This window comes from Dioscorea cayenensis, chromosome 15, assembly GCF_009730915.1.
Source record: "Dioscorea cayenensis subsp. rotundata cultivar TDr96_F1 chromosome 15, TDr96_F1_v2_PseudoChromosome.rev07_lg8_w22 25.fasta, whole genome shotgun sequence".
Lineage (NCBI taxonomy): Eukaryota > Viridiplantae > Streptophyta > Magnoliopsida > Dioscoreales > Dioscoreaceae > Dioscorea > Dioscorea cayenensis.
In genome coordinates this window covers 21,429,418-21,446,289 of record NC_052485.1, presented here as the reverse complement: position 1 = coordinate 21,446,289, position 16,872 = coordinate 21,429,418, and the positions used below count along the sequence as shown (strand labels likewise).

Sequence of the window (16,872 nt, the reverse complement as noted above, 5' to 3'; positions counted from 1 at the left end):
ACATGTGCAGCCAAACGTGCGAAGATGACCATAGGAGGGAGGAAGGGAGTATAGACACTCATAAGGTGTGATACCAGATAGAATTGAGGTAGGAGTGCGATTGATGAGATAGACGGATGTAAGAATGGCTTCAGCCCAGAATGATTGAGGGACAGAAGAGGCAAAAAGAAGTGCACGCGCAGTGACTAATATATGGCGATGTTTACGCTCAGCAACACCGTTCTGAGCAGGTGTATAAGGACAGGACTGCTGTGGAAGAGTACTGTGAGTGGAAAGTAATGTGCGAAAGGATGTAGAGAGATACTCGCGTGCCCCGTCGGAGCAAAAAATCTTAATACGTTTACCAAACTGAGTATATACCATTTGCGTAAATTGAGAGTAAATGGCAAAAACCTCAGATCGGGAACGCATTAAATAAAGCCAGGTATATCGCGAGAAATCATCAACAAAAGAGATGTAATAGAAGAAACCACCAAGAGAAGAGAAGGGTGCAGGACCCCAAACATCAGAATGAACTAGATCAAAAGTAGATTCCGAAATAGATTCTCGTAAAGAAAACGGAAGAGCAGTGGGTTTAGCAAGCTTACAACCCATACATGGATGTAGAGGAAGAGAAGAAACAGAGCCAAGATTACCTGAACTTGTTAAGAGTTTCAGGCGAGAACTAGATAAGTGTCTGAGGTGACATTGCCAACGATCAATAGAACATACAGAAGCGACAATATCAGAAGATGAAGGAGCTGGAAGATGAAGAGAATCTAAGTGATAGAGGCCGCCAACTCTACGCCCGATCCCAATCCTCTGGCCTGTAAGATTGTCCTGCACGGTACAAATAGAGGAAGAAAAGGTAACTGTGAGACCATGATCAGTTAGCTGACTAACAGAAAGAAGATTGAGGGCTAGGCCAGGGACATGATGAATGCGAGGAATGTCAAATGAAGTGGACCGAAGATGACCACACTGCATGACAGGATGAAGACTCCCATCAGCAGTACGAACACTAGAAAAGGTATGAGGCACAGTAATAGAGACTAGGTTAGAGGTATCGGCAGTCATATGATGAGTGGCACTAGAATCTGAAATCCAGGAGGAGGAAGACATACCAGAGGCAACAGACGTAGCAGAGGAAACACTAGAGGGCAGAGCACGCTGCATAGCATGAATCTGCTCAGTAAGCTGAGCAACTTGAGAAAGAAGATTAGCGGAAGGAGAATCGGAAGCAGAGACAGAAGCAGCATGGGGGGAAGAAACAGGAGATCGAGGCGGAGGGCGAGACTGTGATGACTGCTGCTGCTGTCGTTGCTGAAGCTTCAGACATTGATTTTTCATATGACCAGGACGCTTGCAGTAATGACAGATGACAGAAGACTGAGTGGAGATTGATGAAACAGGAGCTGGTGGCACAGAAAGTACTTTAGGGATCGTGGAGATGTGACAGCAAGAACTGTGTTTGTAGGGAGAAGCCGTGGAGATAATGTGCTGAGACGTGTTTCTTCGGCAATAACACTACGAATAACATCATCAAATGTTGGAAGAGGGTCTCGATTGAGCAGTTGACTGCGAACAACCTCAAAATCTGGACGAAGACGCATCAGAAAGTCAAAGGTGCGCTGTGTTTGGCGAGACTGAGTGCGGATTTTGCAACATGTGCATTTTAGGCATGTGGACACTTCCAATGAATCAACCTGACGCCATAAGGACCGTAGGTCACTGACATATTCTCTAACAGAACGCTCACGCTGCTGAATGTGAGTAAGATCTTGTAAAATAGCATACTGACGACCAGAGTTGGAATGTTGAAACATATGAGCTAAGTGGTCCCATATTGCATGAGCAGTGGGAAGATGTCCAATTTCCATACGGACATCAATCTCACAAGACTGACAAATGATAGTCATGGTACGATGATCAGCAAGGGTCCATGATGCATCCAGAGTGGAGGGTTGGGGAGATGTACCGTCGACATGGCCAAGTAGATCCATACCAAGTAAAACAATGCGAATAGTAGTAAACCATTCTCTGTAATTGGTGCCGTTTAGTTTGATGTCGACTGGAGCTAGGAAATGTGGAGTAGAGGAGGTTGATGCCATTTGTTGTGGATGTTTTTTTTTTGTTTTTCTTTTTAATTAAATATATATATATATAAATATATAAATAGATATGCACCGTAGAAAGATAAGAAGGAAATCCATTTTTTTTTAATATATATATATATATATAAATATATAAATAGATATGTACCGTAGAAAGATAAGAAAGAAATCCAAAAAAAGAAAGTTTTTGTTTTGTTTTTGTTTTTGGATTTTTAATAGGTATTATATATTATATATATTATATATATTATATTGTACTGAGAATCAAAACAAACAGAAAAAGGTTAAAATTCTTGGGACTTGAGTGGCGAAATTCCCGGGCTTGGAGTCCGTGTCGGTCTTCTGGTCGGGGAAGCAGTGGAGATCGTCTTTTGAAAACGGACGTCAAAGGAGAAAAGCGGCTGGTTCGGTTGAGAAGACAGAGAGACGAGCAAGAAGCTGTGCTGGTGATGATTCCAGAGAGACAAACGAGTGGTGGTGATGATCACGGCGGCAGAAGTAGCTACTGTTGGTCCGCTACTCTTGATCAGTTACGGTTCATCGGTGAGAACATGCAGGCCTCGTCGTTAGGCGATCATCAGCATCAGGCAGAGCTCGTACAGGTTGGGAGTTGCCGATAACTCAACAACGGTGGTTTGGTTCGGCGGTTCGGCGGAGGATCAATGAGAGAATACATCGGCTGTGATTTGCAGCTCGTTGGAGTTAGTGTGACTGAGAAAGCTAATAACAAAGACTTAACAAAGTGCAATAAAAAAGCTAGCAAAGCTTGAGAGGACGTTGGCAATGGTTTGCTGCTCGTCGGAGCTACCATGAAGAAGAGGGCTGGCAACAAATACTTGACAAAGCTCAAGGGAGAGTTAACAAAGCTAACAAAGCTTGACAGAGAGCAAACAAAGACTAGACGGAAAAGAATTCCGGTAAGACAAAACTCATCGGAGAGTTTACAAAAACGCGGCGGAGATCGGCCGGCATCTGATACCATGATAGAGGATGGAAATAAGTATTTAGCCAGCACACAATAGATGACCCCTTTGGGTCATATTTATAGAACCAATAAATATACAAGTATAAGTATATGTATGTATATACACATATACGTACACAATGTACATACATCAATATATATCTAACAAAGATGATAAAAATAGGTTTGGACATGAATATTTATTGATGTTCAACAAATCCTACCAGATAACAATGTTTAGTCAGATGATTTAGCAGGTATTGCTGTAAGTATACGGTCATTGCTCGAGCAGTTATATGCCATTATTATTTGATTTAGCAGTGTTATATGTCATACAGTATATATATATATACTGTAACAGTAACATTGAAATGGATGCATGAAAATTAAAAACCACTGTATGGCAAGTATTCCAAGCATCACTGTAACAGTAACAAATAACAATAAGACATCAACTAGAGATTAAATCTCTGATTGAATCTGTCATCCTAAGTAAGACATCAACAAGTCATCAACTAGACAAATAACAAGGAATGAGAATAACAATTAGGCCCGCGTGTTGAGGAGGCGGGAGGTGTTTTGCCTTCAGAGGGGTCTCAGGAGCAGCGTATGGGCTAGTTACAGGGAGTCTTCTGGGGTTTGTGGGCGGATTGTTATGCCGCTGTTGGTTGTTTTTGTCTTGGCTATGTTCTGTTTGGGTTGTGCCCCTTGTAGCTTTGTTCTTGTTGTTTTACCACTTCTTGTGGTCTGTTATTATTGTTGTTTTGTGCTCCTCGGAGGATTGTGGTAGTCTGTTGTAGTCTGTTGCTATCTTTAATTTGAAGTGGTTTATCCACCTTTTCCAAAACAAGTCATCAACTAGACAAATAACAACAAGCATCACTGTGTACACATGTTGTACGCATATATTTTTGCTCACTTTCTTTCAGAGTTATGATGATTCTAGCAACCTTATCATGGGAAACAATTTGACAATTCTTTGTAAAGCTGTGAAATTAGTGAATGCATTTTTTGTCGAGGAGCAGATTTTACTTCCAAATATAAATTCTGTAGAACATTTGGATTAGCTATGTTTCAAAAGTAAATAAATAAGCATTCGAACTAAAGATTAAGCATCAAAACTCATACATTGAGCTTGCGAACAGTGATGAAATAAAAGCACCAAAATGATAATAAAACAAGGAATGAGAATAACAATTATAAGAAGAACAAGAAACTCATACAGTGAGCTTACGACAGTGATGAAGTTGATGTGGAGGTTCTTCATGGACTCCAAACCAGAGAACAACTACTTCAAATCAAACTTCGTCACATGGCTTAAGACATTGGCATCATCAATGAGATAGGAATCATGTGGAGGCTAGTAAAAGCAAAGACAATATCCAAACAGAGAGATCAGACCATTAACTCCAAATCATGAACCAAAACAAACAACAAATGAAGACTAAAAGACAAGTATTATCCAAATAGAGAGATATCAAAGCATTAACCCGGCCAAAGAGAGACGATGAGGTGACAGAGTCATTGGCGTCGGCTAAGGCGGATGGGTCACTGCGGTACTCATTTGATGCAGGACATACCACAATGTCTTCTCCTAAGTGCCATGCTTTATTGTTGCGGTATAAATCGACATGCAGAGGTCCTAAGTGCCCTGCTTTATATGTTTGCAATGGGAACACCAGAAGGGCCGAAGGGGTGTTAGAGAAACCTTTTGTTAGCCGATGTGATTGAGGTGGTTAAGACTTGTCCTCCCTTGCCATGTTAAGGGGGCTTTAGACGTCATTCCCATACATATTTTAATGGATTGCCACGTTGAAGGTCAGAAATTTTCTTTTCCTAATAATTGCAATCTTTTCAAGATCAATGAAAACTAAATTGATATTGTTATCTCATGAATCCAGACTTTGAGTTTTTCCAAACCACATAATGTAGTTGATTTTTAGTAAAATTTTTGAGTTAGTCTTTCTGTTATAGATATTCCATTCTTTTGGACTCTTTATAAAAGTTATTAATTTTATCTTTTTATTTTTTCAATTGGGCAAATCAAGTCTTTTTATTAAACTATCATCAGTTTTTAATAATTTAGTCTTGCCGTGGCTTAATATATAAAAAAAATACTAAAATATTATAAAATATAAAAATATTAAAAAAAAATTACAGATTATAAAAATTATTAAAAATTATTAAAAATTATATATTTTTTAATATGATAATGTTAAAAATTATAACAATTTCAAATATAAAGATATAAAGAATTATAAAAATATGAAAAAAAAATTATTAAAAATTATCAAAAATTACAAAAATTATTAAAAAAAATTGAAAGATGGACACGTGCCGTACCACATGTTGTCAAGTCATGAAAGTTTCCAAATTTGAAAACCTAAATTAACTCACTAGTATATATTCTCTATCCCTAATCCATGTGGTGCTGCTACTCAGGATTAGGTCATAAAAAAATAATTAATATTTTTTAATTTTTAATTTTAATACTTTTTCGTAAAATATTTATAAAATATTTATTAAAAATAATTAATAATTTTAATATTTATATAATTTATTTTTTATAAATAATAAAAATATTATAGAAATTATTAAGATCATTCAAACATATTAAAATTATAAAAAAAAAGTGGGAACATATGGCATGGTATATACATGGCAGTCCTTTGACTTTTTAAAAATAATTTTAAATTTTTTTATAAATATTAATATTTTTTAATTTTATAAATTTTAATATTTTTTATATTTAAATTTTTTTTCATAAATACTAATAATTTATTTTATAATTTTATATTTTTTTTACATTATATATATAAATATATATTATAGTTATAAATATTTTTTTTAATAATTTTTATAATAATTTTAGTAATTTTTTGCTAATATTTTAAGCCATATTAGCATGATGTAACGGAGAAGCTGACCGCCATTTGGTAGAAGGACTTAATTTTTCCAACTGAAAAAATAGAGTAATAAAATTAGTAATTTTTATAATAAAGGGACCAAATAGGCATAGTGACTATAATAAAGGAACTATATAAAGGATTTCACCTAGTTTTTTTTAAGTTTATTGTATGGGTGTTATATAGTGTTGTGTCTTGATGGATTTCTTTGACCATGAGGGTGCTATGTTTATCAAATAATATAATAAAAAATAAGGGAAAGAAAAGAACATGAGAGAATGAAAGCATTAGAAACTGTGGCCTAGCCCAACGATAACTACTCGTGGTTGTGATTGAGAGATCCCGAATTCGAACATCTTAGATTACAATTTATATTCAGGGTCTCCTGTGGGAGTTCTATGTAAAGATTGTCTTTCGTTCTCCCCTCCAGTGTTATATAATGGGGGTTGTCCTTAAACGGTCAGTTAAGTTACTAGTACACCTCCGTAACCGTTTGTCTTTTATTTTGTCGCTTGCCGATTTTGTAAAAAATAAAAAATAAAAAATAATAATCAAAGCATCGAACATGACCACAATAATTTAGTAGTGTTATAAACTCTTAAATGGAAGGTCTAGTATTCGATTTCCTTCCAAAGCATAGTTGAGGATTTGGAATAGAGTAATGCTATATCAAACGAACAGATTGTCCGAATTTGTTTACGCGAATGAGTTGGCATCACACCACCCTTTTTTTATCTCATCGCCCGCCCCAGCCACCGACGCCAACAAACCCATTGCCCGCAAACAAACTCGATCTATAATTATTTACCATTGCATTAAGCTTTAATTTGAAGCTAATAACAACTCGATCCAATTGGCAATCATGATTTTCAAAATCCCAACAATTTTTAGTTACAAAACAAAATTCAGAAATTTACAAAAATTCATGAATCTATGATCTTAGGCGGGCAACCGGGTTTGCCGACGTCCGTAGCGGCGACGAAGTTCAGTGGCGTGGAATGTGAGGCAACTTCGTGAAGATGAGGAGGGATGAGAGGAATTAGGGCATGTGAAGAGTTCGTCGGCGTCGGTGGCGAGCGGCGTGGCGGCAGTTGATGGCACGGGACGTGAGGCGAGCAGCGGGAAGACGAAGAGGGATGAGAGGATTGGAGTTTCAATGAAGAGAGAAAGAGAAGAGCAGATGGATCCTATCCCCTATATCGAACACTCATTCCTCTCTAAGATCTTCGTATGAAGAGTTCGTCGGCGCGGGGGATTAAAAGCATGGGCATCACACAGTGTACCTAATCCTCTTGAAGATTGGCTGTCCTCTCTGAGATTCTGATAAGCATCCTTCACAACAACATCCAATACAGCCACATCCTCGATCTTCTATTCACTGATGATTTTCAGTCAATACCCCAACACAAACTTCCCCTAAATGGAAACAAAGTTTTAACAAAAAGTTTATTGAGTTGCCCGATTGCACAAAGCAGAGGCAATAATGGTGTTTGATAAATAAACAGATAGCATACACTTGTGCATCAACATTATTACCACTTTATTGAATTTAAGCCAAATACAACACAGCACACAAGGACATAAGTAGGACTATATAACGTATCCTCCGTAGCTTGACAGCTAGCTAGAACTGGTAAAGCTCCGGAGAGAGACGTGGAGTGATCTCCGCCATCAATGGAGCTGTGTGTATGGCCATGGAGAACAATCCCTCAAAGAGCTCAGCAGGGACATTGTTCACCAGCCTGAGCTCAAAGGCCTGGATGAGTCTGGCCAGCGTCAAATGCATTATACATAGTGCCATGGAGATCCCCGCACATGATCTCCGGCCAGTCCCAAAAGGAATAAGTTCATAGTTCTGGCCTTTCACATCAATTCCATCTGCTTCATGGTTTGGTAAGAACCTCTCCGGCCGGAACTCCAACGGGTTTGGCCACACACGAGGGTCACGCTGCAGCTTCCATGCGTTCACAATCACTAGCGTGCCGGCCGGAATATGGAATCCTGCTACAGTGCAATCCTTCACGGTCTCTCGTGGAAATAGAAACTCAGATGAAGGAGTTAGCCTGAGTGACTCTTTGATCACTGCTTGGAGGTAGATCAAATTTTTGATGTCTGACTCGTTCACAACTCGGTTCAAACCAACCTGCTCGTCTAACTCGGTCTGCACCTTCTTCAATATGTCCTGATTGTTTAGTAGGTGTGCCAAGACCCTTGTCATTGATATGCCTGTTGTGTCTGTACCTCCAAGTATCAAATTCTTCATAAAAGCATAAAAATCTGTTTAGTTTAAATTTTTTTTTTTAATTTTTTTAAATGAAAGGAAAAAAATTTAGCACTCATACCAAGGAAGTAGCTTTGATGAGAGTCTCCTTATCAAAGTGGCCTTGAAGCTCATGGTCATCATGTATGATGGAAAGCATCACGTCCATGAAATCTGTATCGCCGGTGGCAACCCCTGAAGTCCTTCTCTCCCTGTGCTCCTCTACTAACTTAACCATCACTGAATCCATCTCCTTCGCTGCAGCTTTCATCGCCTTCACATAACCACCAAGATCCATCCACTCAAGCCAAGGGAACATGTCCGATGGTACAGAGACAAAGAGAAGGTGAAAGAACTGATGTGCTGCCTTTCTAAACCTCCAAGCCTCGTCAGAGCCACCACCGGACCCGAAGAACCGTTTTCCGGCCACCGTTTGGAGCACTATGTTGAAGTTCAAGTCTCCAAACCATTCCTTCATGTCAACCCTATTATTATCATTATTATTATCGCCACAGAGATTGTGTAGTTCTTTGATGCATGTATCAATCTCTGCCAACATGACATGCTTGAGCTTGTCAAGGCGAGTGTTGGAAAGGAGCTCAGTGGTGGCGATCTTACGCATAGATCGCCAGAAAGAGCCATAAGGAGCAAGACCAAAGAAGGCAGCCTTGTAGGCCAAGTGGGTAACAGCGGCAGTGTTAGATGGCCGGGAAGCGAGAGCTTTGTCATTAATGGTGAAGCATTCTTTAGCTACCTCCCAACTACTAATGACCAAAGTGCGTCGGGATCCAAGCCGGAGCATGAACGCCGGCCCGAGCTTATCGGCCATGTCACCGAGCTTATGAAAAATAGTTTGGGCATTGAGGAGCAAGTGCAAGTGACCGATCACCGGTAAAGCAAAAAAGGGCTGAGGTGGTCGCTTGTGTTTGTTGTTGAAGCTTGTAAAAGTGCCATGCCACAACACTTTGCAAAGAATGATAAGAGCAAAGATTACTACGATGGATTGGAGCTGAAGGAAATAATCATCCATGTAACGCATCTCTGTTTGAAGCAAAATATCAGTGCTAGCCTGCTAGACACAATAACATCCGTGTATATATATATATATATTAATAAGCGAAAGAAGATGAAAGTATAAGAAACATTATATTTTACATATTTATCCGGGTCATTTTTTTAGAGGGTCGACATCTCTACATTGATTGATTTATTTATTTAATGCAATTGGATGGAGTTGGGTCGGCCCTGCCAGACACCATGATTGTTTGGGATAGGATTTAGAGATTATTTTTTTCTTTAACCTTTAGGTATTAAATATTAATTACTCAGCTGCCATGGAACTTTGAAAATAAAAAAATAATGGTTTTTTTTAATAGAGATCGACTTTTATGCGTTTTGTGAGTATGGAGATTCCAACTTGAGTATCCTTCAAACGCAAGAAGACATAAAAACCGCTTGTCTAGGATCATGTGAGAAGTTTTCAAATATTTAGTTGATGAAAGCTTTTGTTTAAATAAACTAAAAATTAATTTGATTAATAGAAGTCAAAATTATTATTTTTTGAATAATAATAATTATTAATTATATTTATTTAAATTATTGAATTTTGTAAAACAAAATCATGGCCTCAAAAGATTGGTGTTTATACCCAGCCAAACACCCCTATAATTTTTTTTAATGAATATCCAATCATCCTTTTTTGGTGTTTACTCATATCTCTTTCACTTTCATGCATGCATATCAAAACAATGGGTTAAAACTTAAACCCACTGAAGGGTTATTGCCATTCTACGCTTTGTAATTTTAAACAAGAAAAAATGGCAGAAAAGTTTCATTTTTATTCCTATGTTTGATATTTTAAATATTTATTATAAGGCATATTATGTAGTTTTTTTTATTGGAGTAGATTTATTATTAAAAATCTTGGATTTTGGTATATATTACGTTCCAAGCAATTTTATGTTCCACCTATAAGATAGTTATTTTTTTTTTTAATTTAAGCCAGGTACCCTATAGTACCCTATCGCTTGCATCCCTATTGGGAAACTAATTTGAAAAATATCTTGTTATAAATCCCTATAATACTCCATTGTTAAAATGGTAAATAATATTTGTATAAATACAAATTTGACATTTTTTGATAAGTACACTTTGTAAAAAGTGATTTAATTGCATTTATTATTCCAAGATCCTTAATGTGTTGAATTAAGAAAAATTGTATAATGGGCTTGGAGCAATTAATCAATACATAATCATTTGAACACTTCATTAAAAAAACACAATATTGTTAATAAATATTAAAAGAAGATAAATATTTTATTCCATTTTTATCAATATAAACTTATTTTACATGTGATAAATGCAAGGGCGGAGTCAGAAAAGTTTTATAGGGGGGTCAAAAATTTTTAGAGGAAAATATTTTTTATTAAGTACCAGTAAAAAAGTGAAGGTGACAAAATAATATACAAAATAATATATTATTTTAAATATTTTCCTAAATATATATTTTTAAATAATATATAGTACTTTATAGAAAATTAATTTGTGGAAAAATAATTTTTTACAATTTTTTTATTACTATATAACAAATTTATTGAATGTCAAGAGATTAAATAATAAAATTTTATAAATATGTTTTTTTAAAATAAACATTTTATAATATTTTTAGAATATCTATATTAATTTGTAAAAAAACCAATTAGCATTTGAATATCAATACTTATTTATTTTAAATTATTTATTTATTTTATCTATATTTTTATTATAAATTAGGTAAAATTACTTATAAATCCTTGAGAAGTTTCAAACTTCCTGTTTAGTCCCTCTGACTTTTCCATATTCCATTAGGTCCATCTTTTATTAGCGAAATTTCTTTTGATCCCTGGTGTTAATTCTGTCAATTAAGTGGGTGAGAAATGTCAAAAATACCCATGTGAGATGGAAAAAACAAAAGGTAGATGGAGTTTTCCCTCCAAGTCTTATCATATTAAATGTGATGTATGGTCATATCTTGTTTAAAGCTTTTTTGTTAGAACTTTTGCCTTTTTCGCTCCTTCTCATTTTTCTTAAACTTCTTCTTTTTCTTCTTGTTTGGGTTGTTGGTTGAGAATAACAACACTTCAATTTCTTTTTCATCTTGTTTGGGTTGCCAGTGGAGAATATCAACACTTCAACTTCTTCTTTGTCATATTCTTTTCCAGCACGTAAGTTTGTTCTTTTGTTTTTTCTTGTTCATGTTCTTGTTCTTCTTCTTTATGTTTTTGTTTCCGTCATCGTGAAATCTTACAAGCTTTTTGAAATTGTATGTAGGTGTCATTAACAATGGAAACTTTTTGTGATGTGGCGCGATATAAATGAGAAGGACATATGCTTCAATTCATGGTCTTAAGATGGAAGACAGTCATGGGTGAGATATGCTTGCGTTGGGCCTTGGATGCTTTTCAAGTGAGAGTGAAGTTCGTAACGCCTGACTTATACAAAACGCTTTGCTCGATTGAGTCTGACGTGGACTTTCAATGTATGTGCCATATATACCATAATTTCAACAAATTTGTAGTGGACATCACCATCAGGGAAGTGAGTTAGTCTATTGATGGAAACTCAAGCTTCTTGATCCCATTGTAAAACGACAATGACTGCCATTACTGGTTACTTTTCGTTAATGTGTTCATGTATATTAGACATCTTTGCCATGTATTACAATCATTCCCTATGTATTATTAACTTTTGTAGTGTATTATTATTGTTTCCTGTGTATTAAATATGTTTCCTGTGTATTATTAGTTGTTGCTGTGTAATAATTAACATTCTTGTGTATTTTGTGCGATTTCTGTTTATTGACATGCAGGGAGTCCTCAGACCGCATGAACCCCAATGGTGATACTTTTTTCTCCAAACATCTTCCTTCTGGGTGAGATATGCGTAGCTTTGGAATGCCAATGGTGACTGCATGCTTTGAAAGAAGAAAATGTAGACACATTCCAGCTGAAGATAGCGCAAGCAACTCACATTTGTGATAAGGCAACATTACAACAGTGTATCCAAAAGCAAGACATATTGCGGGACCATGGTATTCATCTACCATACAAGCATACTTAGATGGGGAAGGAGCTTCCTAGGTCTGCCATTTAAGGGTCTAATCAATGTCGTAGCACGAGTCTTCCCATCATCACCGCATAGTTATTGCCTACAACACTTGGAGGTGAATTTCATGAAAACCAACGCTAGACTCGGGAAATCGTTGAGAGAACAGTGCTGGTTAATAGTCATCAAAATTGCGTATGCACATACATCATAGATCATGTAATACAGTCATAGTAGACTAAGCTGGGGCTATCTATAATGTGAGTGGATGTTATTTGTTTTTATTTTTGCCACGAACTGTGTATATTTTAATGTTGTTGTGTAATTGACTAGGTACCTGTGTATTAATTCCCTTTCATGTGTATTGTTTCTGTCTTGTGTGTACTAATTCCATTTCCTGTGTATTATTTATGTTGAGTGTGTAGCAGTTTTATTTCCTGTGTATTAATTTCGTTTGGTGTGTATTATTTATGTTTCCTGTGTATTGCCCGTATTTTTCTGTTTAACATTTTATTTGATGTGCATCATTTGTTGAGTACATTTCGGATTTACGACTAATTTTTTAATTACAAACATCAATGTTAGTCACTTACAAACAATAAAAAAAATGACAAGTAATAATATGAATACTGAAATTCTTGTAATGCTAATGTTTACATTAGGTATTGATGTCAAAGCCCTGCATATTTATCTTAGGTTTGGTGTTTAAGTTTACTGTTGTCTCCTCCATCATGTATAATGCATGATCCACAGCAAATTGTAATTTCTGCAGACCAAGCACCAGGGGCCATGTTACAACAACATGTTTCTTGAAGGCTATGGGATTTGTCAGCAATTCTTTGTGGATGATTAGGACGAGGGCCTCCACAACATCATCAGGGGCATGTTGTTTTCTTTCGAGGAGGATGAAGAGATTGTCGTCAATGGTATACTCGTACTCATCTCTCCAAATGACAAAACTGTATAAAATTATTGCACAAAAATCAATCATAATACATATGAAGCAGATATACTACATATGAAATGTATATTATACACAGGAACGATATTTGTTGCACATGAAATAATAAATATACACAGAAAAGTCATAAGGTTACATAGGAATAGGTAATCGTTACATAATAAAAGTTAAACCTACACATGAAATCATAATATTACACATATGTTTCATAAACACCACTTGCTATTAAAAATCCATAGCACACAAATAAAAAATGCCTCATCTACCGGTTTATCCTTCCCCAAACCGGTGAGAGACTCAAGTAGTATGTCAGTAGCACGCAATGCATCCTCTTCCCCTTCTGACATGTAAGTTGAGCGGGATGCTATTTCTGCAGGGTTGTTCTTCTGTATAAGGACCCTCTTCCTTTGGGCTCTCTTCGATATAGCTTTCTTTGGCAGGGCCCTCTTTAAAATGGATCATGTTACTTAACTATAAATAATAATTAACTATTATTTAAACCCATCTCAATTTTTAGAAAAAATAAATCACTTTAAATTTGAAAAATAAATTCAAATTTACTACCATCAAAATTAAGAAAAGCTTAATTTATAACGTTAGTAAAAATATATTTTTTTTTCATTTACCAATTCTTGAAAATTATAAGAAAATAAAACCAAATTACAAATTAAATAATTCTTCAAAATTGTAGAAAAGCTTAATATATATTTTAGATTTTTTTATGAATAACGGTCTGGATGACAAGAAAGAAGCAAAGAAATTGAGATAAATTATTAGTAGTGATTGCTATTCCTAGAAAATAAAATAAGTTTCATTTAAAAATATCTAATATAGTTAAACAAAAGAGGAATTGCATGGAGCATCCCTCCCATTTTGTCAATGGAGTAAAAAGTCCTTTGACTTTTCCATATCCCTTATAAGTCCTCCGTTTTCTATAGAAATACTTTCAAGTCCAACAGTCCACTAACGGTGTTAAAAACAGAGTAAAATGACGAGATTGCCATCAGTTGGTTATAAAATTTTGAAAATGTAAAATAGTTAAAATAACCATCACATCACATCCCCATACTCATTTCTTCTTCTCCCGAGAAAAGAAAGGCTTTTCGTCTTCCTCCATTGAACAACCATATCGCAGCCGGCCGGCGTTCGTGTCGGTGCTACCGGAGAAAAGGAGAAAGCTTGAGAGCATCCTTGCCTTCTGTTTGGACACTGAAGGGAAAAAAAGGTTCGAAGGCCGACGGTATTGGAGGCCAACACCCTTTGGTTAGTCTTATCTTGCATTTATAGTTTATTGTTTGTTAAATTGGATTATCATTGTTCATAAGCCACGAAATTCCTTGAAATCTCTTGACGAAGACATGAAATTTGAGTGTGTAGTTAGTTTGTACAATAGGTTTGTGCCCTAATTTCAGTTGTAATGAATAAATCCACGTCGAATGCATGAAAACAAATGTCTTATGTCGCATAATCTCTCTAATAACGTTGATATCAACATGTGGAATTTATTTTAGGGCCAGTATTTACAAATGTATTTGATGTTCAAATTGCTAACAATCCTGTTACCGATAAGATTGTATCTCTTTAGTTGTATTATGAATGGATGATTAACATTTAGAACCAAAGAAGATGTGAATGGATCATTAACATTTAGGATTCATGCATTTTTATTATGAATAGGATTACTATCAGTGGTTATTGTTTACATTTCTGTTGTTCTGTTCAATTACAGATGACAATTGCTTGCACTCTGAGTTGTTGTTGATATTATGGGCAATTTATATTGTTTGGGAAAGATATAGTGGGTTATGACTTTGTTATTCAATAAGTATATGTCGCCTGACCAGTTTATTTTGTTTGTGTGATTAGGAAGATTATGGGTGACAATTCAAGAAATCTTGTGAACGGACATTGTTATTTAGCACCAGTTGTTGATACCATCAACCAGTTGAAGAAGATGATGACACGAAGGCATTGGGATATACTTCGAAGGATACCATTCAGCCACCTCATGGACATTGAGCCCATAGTCTAAGAGCGCAGTGTTTTGGATGCATTAATGCAGATGTTTGATGAAAGGAGCAACACATTCCATTTGGGGGATAGTTTTATGCAATTCAAGGCCGAAGATGTTTCATTAATATTAGGATTACAATGTGATGGCACTGCCATTGACTTCAAAAGGAAAAAGGATCATTCTGTATTTGAAGAGGAATACTTCAGTAAAGGAGTAGACCGAAACAGGGACTGCCTGGTGAGGTCATTAATGAACATGGTGGTAAAAAGAGAAAGCAAGAAAGAAGAAAGCTTTGTGAAGCTTTTATTAGTGTACATTCTAGGATTTGTCCTTTTCCCCACAACTTCATGTTCGTCACCGGCATGGTTACCCCACTATGTGGATAATCTATCAACAATAGGACAGTACGCATGGGCACAAGCTACACATAAATGGATGATGGATGATATACCTCTGCATGACCGCTCGTGTGAAAGAGAGATGTCCGGGAAGCAATCAAGGATAGGATACGTAAGGGGGTTGTACTATGACATTAATCATTTGGTTTTTATGAAGTCACGGTAACGGGAAGAAGATTCACTTTGGAAGGACACCACGCATTCTCTGTTATGGTGTTGGTAGTTACAAGAAACAAGCTGCTGTTAGTGCCTTGATTGATTCACTAGAGGGCAAGAAGGTATGCATAGTTTAGCATGTACTCGTGAATATTCTAATTTCGGTTTTAATATTACAATATAGTACTCATAAGTATCGGTATGAAATAAATATTTACAATTGTAATGTTGTTTCACACCAATCTGTTTACAATTTGGCAAACTTGTTTACTTATTTATATAAATGTTCAGTATGTTATATAAGATGTTTATTTTATGCAAAGATTTTTTATGTATTAATTTCTAATGTACATGTTTTCGTTGATGTTTGTTATCTTCTGCTAGTTTGTTCCACTCATGGCCGACAGAGAATCTGAAATTGAACTTCTCGGATATGGAAATGTTCAATGGAATAACTCATTGATGGTTTCAGAGACATCCGATGCTATGAAAGCACCTAAGTATATGAGGACAAGGCGAAGGAAATTAGATGGGAAAATGAAGGGGGAGCCCTCCCAGACGAAAGGTCAGCATAGTAGGCAGTCAGATAGCACACAGTTGGAGTCTGGCCAGCAATCGCTATCCTCAAGTCCAGTGAGGAAGGCCACAAAAGACGAGAACTATGAAACTTTGATGGAAGAGTTGATAGAACTTCGTGCAAAGGTAAGAGTTCTTGAAAGGAAGGAAGATGTCATCAACAGGAATGAGGAGCAACCACCCCATGATGATCCGTCTGAACCCCCGGCCAAAAAGTTCAAGAAAGTGGCGTCCAAGCCACAAGTACCGAAACCCCCATTGGCAGATGTATCTGAAGCGTCCTAGTATGAGAAACCAGTCACGCGAGCTACAAGGGCAATGAAATCCTCTTGCCCAACACTTGCTCCCTCAACAAAAAATGTCAGCACTCGAAAAGGAAAGAAAAGGACAGCGGCAACTCCATCACAAATGAGTGTGCTTAATGAGCAAACAACTGATGACATTGATAATGCTATAGAGTC

General features: G+C 36.3%; 1 protein-coding gene across 1 annotated transcript; it reads right to left on the bottom strand.

The window, feature by feature from the left end:
• Positions 1–7,439: 7,439 nt before the first annotated feature.
• LOC120277037 (cytochrome P450 CYP82D47-like) lies at positions 7,440–9,301 on the bottom strand. The gene is made up of 2 exons (XM_039283781.1): positions 8,306–9,301; positions 7,440–8,220 (listed from the first exon to the last, which is right to left on the bottom strand). The coding sequence occupies exons 1-2, from the start codon at positions 9,260–9,262 to the stop codon at positions 7,588–7,590; spliced, it is 1,590 nt and encodes a 529-aa protein (XP_039139715.1). The 5' UTR covers positions 9,263–9,301; the 3' UTR covers positions 7,440–7,587.
• Positions 9,302–16,872: the final 7,571 nt, after the last annotated feature.